This window comes from Sinocyclocheilus anshuiensis, unplaced genomic scaffold, assembly GCF_001515605.1.
Source record: "Sinocyclocheilus anshuiensis isolate Anshui unplaced genomic scaffold, SAMN03320099.WGS_v1.1 scaffold201, whole genome shotgun sequence".
In the NCBI taxonomy this organism is placed as follows: domain Eukaryota; kingdom Metazoa; phylum Chordata; class Actinopteri; order Cypriniformes; family Cyprinidae; genus Sinocyclocheilus; species Sinocyclocheilus anshuiensis.
In genome coordinates, this window is record NW_015537959.1 from 327,768 (window position 1) to 332,965 (window position 5,198).

Genomic DNA, 5,198 nt, shown 5'->3' on the forward strand with positions numbered 1-5,198 from the left:
GGCTAGACTAATCGATTCTTGGGATTTAAGAATCGATATCGTTCCGTAAAAATGAGAATCGATTAATATCGAGATATCGATATTTTTTACCCAGCCCTAGAAATCACCCTTAACAGATAAAAGGACAGTACAACAAAAATATCACTTTCCTCAGCGGACATTCAAACTAATGTTTTATATATGAGATTGAGCTGAAGAATGAATGTTGTATCAAAAGCAAGTAATCACACTCACTCAGTCCATCTTTCTCTCATAATACTCTACATAATACAGTGAGCTTTTAATACAGTGATACAGTAATTAAGCAACTCAACGTTCCTTCGTTACTAGTTCTAAAGTGACGTTTTTGAATTAGTAACGGAGGCTTGGGTTCAGATGTCAAACTGAGATTTTAATTAGTTTAGTTCCGCATTAGAAGTAGTTCAAGATTAGAAGTAGTTCCACACAAAACAGGGTTTTTAAAGACACACTGTTGTTGTCTCTTTTTTATTTATAAACTGTTGCATAAACAATATCACACTTGTAGCCGTGTCATATGGCTGTAGATCAGCATGCTGTGATTACCTGCTGTCGAATCACAGCCATGCTGATATACAGCCATATCACACGGCTACAAGTGTGATATTGATCATTACTCGTGTGATCTCTCATTTTAAACAGCCTCTGTATACATTTGGGAAGTAAATTGTTATGTGCTTTATACACATTATCTGTGCAATTTTTAAAGGGGTCATATGATGTTGCTAAAAAGAACATTATTTTGTGTATTTGGTGTAATGAAATCTGTTTATGCGGTTTTTTTTCGCATTGCGTTGCATCATGCCGCTTAAACATAAAACCATGTCTGCATTTGTGATCTGAGAAATGACAAACAACAAGCGCTACTCTGCACTGCTCAAAACTCGCGTTTGAATCATCAGTGGCAAATCCTTAAAATGAAAACGTACTTACAGTCTGTGAGTCAGAACAGCCGGCATTGTAGTCTACTCTTCCAGGATCAGGAAACGGTCCTCCATAAAATGCGCTGCACACATCGGAATATTTGGGTTGAACTGTTCTGGAACATTGTTTTAAAATCGCAAAAGGTCGTGGGTTCGATTCCCAGGGAACACACATACTGGTAAAAAATGTATAGCCTGAATGCACTGTAAGTCGCTTTGGATAAAAGCGTCTGCTAAATGCATAAATTAATTAAATGAAATTAAAAACAACTTAACCACTGATTTCTAGTCGTGTCCTCTTTTGGAAGGCCAAACAAAGTAGTTTCACACGGCGGGCTAGCACAGCGCCTTCACGACATGGTGGCGGCGGCAACAATACAACAGCTAGAATAAAAGTTACGCCTTCTTTCTTTGCGTGAAATATGACCCCTTTAAATCAACAAAAAAGTCATCGAAATATGAACAACATTGTAAAAGCATATTTTGAAAGCCAAGCATCAAAAATGTAAATGTGGTAGATGTTTAATCCCATATCTGAATCTCACCATCTCCCTCCAGGTCATCGGTCTCGTCGGCCCAGCTTGTGGGCTTTGTGGGTGCATAACTCGGCGGAGCATTTCCCCCGCTGTCCTCCGCTAAGAAGTCAGTCAGGGTAAGGGTCTTACCCTTTTTCTTATTCTTTTTAGCTGTCAAAAAATAAATAAACAATAAGTACACATTGAAAACAGCATAATAAGGTCTCCAGTGCTTCACCATTATGCTCAAACACCATGACTTAGCATCACCGATGAGAACAAATGGATTGTGAATATAAAAGTCTGTTGTGGCTTACATATGCAATTACAACTGCAATTGGATGACAAAGCAGAAGATCAACAGTTATCCAAGTTGGCATATTTAATTAGCATTTAATGTAATTCAGTAAATGTAGACTAACTGGCCCTACATAATTTGCATAGACAAACTGCTGCATTTAGAAAACAAGAACATCTATCTCCAGGCCAGATTGACTCTCATCTGTTGCAGACTGCTGCGGTTAACATGTGGAGAGAAGCATTGTAGTGAGCTACAACACACTTCTGAGCTCTTTGTGACAAACTGCACTGTCAGGACATTCCAGCTCTGTGCAACTGAATCAGTGTTTACTGTAGGGCTACGACACCCCGCTGCAAAACCAAAACATAGCCCCCAAGTTCTGACAACATTATCCTTAAGCTCAATGCATGTGCAATGACTCAGGCACACTGGCTTTAGAGAAAATAGAAGGAAGAATCAACCTTCCTCCTGAATGATGATTTTACTACCCCCTATATCTACACATAATCAAAACACACTAACATTTCAAAAGTGAATCAAAATTGAATCCTAAAAGAGGTTTAAGGCTTGACAAGATGTGTATAAATGTGGTTTTGTTCCATTTTCTCCTAGGATCGCTGCATTCACATATAAATGCATATGAGATTTCTTTGTTCTGTACGATTTTAAAATACTATCAGAAAAACTTAATGTCTTAAAGTAAATGGCATTGTACCATCAGTACGGTAACATGGCAGACGGTTAAGAGTTTCATGTGAGAATGCAAGCCTTGTGCTTGAGGTCATGAAACTACACAATGCAAAAGAACTTCCACAAGTATCTGCTCAAGTGTTTACCATTACCATACAAAATCATGGTAACGGTCACTAAAAAAGAATTTAGTGTTTAAAAAAAAAGAATTAATAAAAAACAAATAGGAGAATATACTACTACTACTACTACTAATAATAATAATAAAAAGCAAAAAAGTAAATAAAATAAAGTAAAAATTAGAAAAAAATCTATATAATACTTCTACTACTAATAATAAAAAGTAAAAATATATGAAAAATTAAATAATAACAATAAAGTAAAAATAAAAATAACAATAAATAACATAAAAATTAAGTTAACAACGTAATATATTTTTGTTAACAGATCAAATTAAAATTCGCATTAGGGACATTTTGTAAATTCACCCCTCTAATAAATCAACACAGAGTGTTCATCCCAAAATGGCAAAGACAACTACTTGTCCCGGGACAGCGCAGGAGATCTCTAATTGAGCTGCACTGAGCGTTTGTCCCGGGACAGCGCAGGAGATCTCTGATCGAGCTGCTGTGATTAAGTTTGCCATTAAACAAGGGGCATGCATTTTGCACCAAATTTGTTAGTTATTTATGCTCTGCTCAAACAAGGCGATGTATTTTGTAAGAAACGCGGGAATGAAGTTACAGCAGCCCCTCCCTCAACTCTGCGCTTACACAGCTATTCACGCGTACACGCGCTCGAGCCAGTTGTTTATTTCGGTCGTGTCTTGTAAACAAAGCAAAGCAATGTTGCATTTACATGTGGGAAAACAAAACAGTTACAATGTAACGACAACACAAAGCAGCAAGCATACAGACACGGGCTTGGCTGCATGTGCTTCATTTTCTGTCTGAGAAACGAGCAGAGTACAAATGTGCTGTTAAGACATGTAAACAGCGCTTCCGTGTTGTCGGAATAGAAGGTAAATAAGCTGATCAGTATGTTCTCGTGCACACAAACACAGCTGCTGGTGCAGTTTCTACGCAGCGTCCCTTCACAACTCAAGATCAAGCTTTTACAATCAGCCCTCGCCACTAAATCGATTCCATCACGGGTACGACGCACTTTATCTGCCGCTGAAAGAAATGTCCCCGACACAAATGACACGCCGCACCCGAAATGTCCCAACCGGCCCAGGCACAAATCTATAAAATCCTCACCTGAAGCCGCCATACTGCAGAAGGAGAGCGTGTCATATCCCCGGATGGGGGCGGGGCTTGTTGCGTGACGTCGGCGCGCATCCAGCGCCGCGCTCATGGCATCTTGGGTAATGTAGTCTTTATGCTTAGGGTTCGATTATAAACAGTGCTCCCTAAATGTATTTGGTCACACAGACCGTAATTAAAATGAATGCATTCCATTGCATTAGATAATTATATAACTGAGAGCGCGCTTGTATTTTGTTGTGTTTTGACCAGTAGAGGGCGCTGATCGCGAGCTTCAAAGCGTGTTATCATTTTGTAAGTAGGCCTGTCACATAACTACTTTTTGTTGTGCGATATATTGCCCCAGAAATAATTGCGATAAGCGATATTATAGTATAAATATTATTGATATTATTATTGCATTTTAAAGACCATTTTATGCCACTGAATATATAATCATAATGTAACAGCATAATAATGCAAGAAGGCCTACACACTTCCAAATGACAACAAACTTAAGTATCAAAATATTAGATACCTTAAAAAACTTGAATAAATATTAAATAAACATTTCTAACAAAAAGTGCAAAGTAATAAGTAGAAAAAAAGAAAAATGCACAAAGAACTTTTATGGAGATTTTTCCATACAGATTTTTCCCTGACCTTCTTTTCTCTGTAAATTAAGGGTGCACAAAAACAATCACTACTTAGCAGTCAGATGTCCGTATGCACAAAGGCACAGATCCCTAAACAAGGTCATATCTGCAGATGAAATGTTTGTAGAAGCATTTGTTAAATTTGAACTAGGACCTCATGACTACACACATTAAGTATGAGAAGCTGCAAAAGGCTCAGGTGCAAGAGGAATGTAAAAAAACACGGTGACATATATATTGCGATATATTGCGTCACCAAAAATTATTGAGGTCATGTACATATATTGCGCGATAAGTCGATACATTGATTAATGCGACAGGCCTACCTGTAAGCTCTACTAATTACTTGCTCAAGCGTTGAAACTGTGCATGAGAGAACAACTGCAAGAGTAACCAAAAGGGTCTGGCTGCAGCTGGCGCTTGCACTCTCAGACGTGCATTCTCAGGCTTGCACTCTCAGACAGGAGTCGCTATCCGTTTGTCAAGTGCTGAAATGTTTCCTTAAAGAATGGCTCGTAATTGTGTAGTACACGCTTGTTTATTGAAATGTTAACCTAATGCTGCGTTCCAGACAACTCGGATATAATAACATTTATAATTATATTATATTATATTATATTATATTTATATGTATAATATTATACTTTACATAATAATATACAATATACTTTATACAAAAATATATTATAGTATATAATATCTATATAGATACGTTATTTCAGGTGTTGTGCCCAATTTTTACCCCCTGCCAAATTATTACTCCCCTTGTTCAATTCGCTACCTGATTGCCTAATCTTAACCCCACCCCTAATCCTAACCCCTCCCCCACACCTACTCCTAAACCTACCAAT

The 5,198-nt window shown here is 37.7% G+C and overlaps 1 protein-coding gene across 7 annotated transcripts in view; it reads right to left on the bottom strand.

Moving 5' to 3' along the window:
• The window catches only part of LOC107666323 (eukaryotic translation initiation factor 4B-like), a 22,267-nt gene extending 18,261 nt beyond the window's left edge, over positions 1–4,006 (bottom strand). For all 7 annotated transcript variants that reach the window (XR_001631657.1, XM_016457578.1, XM_016457609.1 and 4 more), the window contains exons 1-2: positions 3,707–4,006; positions 1,487–1,627 (exon numbers count right to left, since the gene is read on the bottom strand). Coding sequence is in view for 6 of the 7 variants with exons in the window: in XM_016457578.1 (XP_016313064.1) it covers positions 1,487–1,627; positions 3,707–3,803 (238 nt within the window). In the remaining variant the exon portion in view is untranslated. The remainder of the gene's footprint in view (positions 1–1,486; positions 1,628–3,706) is intronic.
• Positions 4,007–5,198: the final 1,192 nt, after the last annotated feature.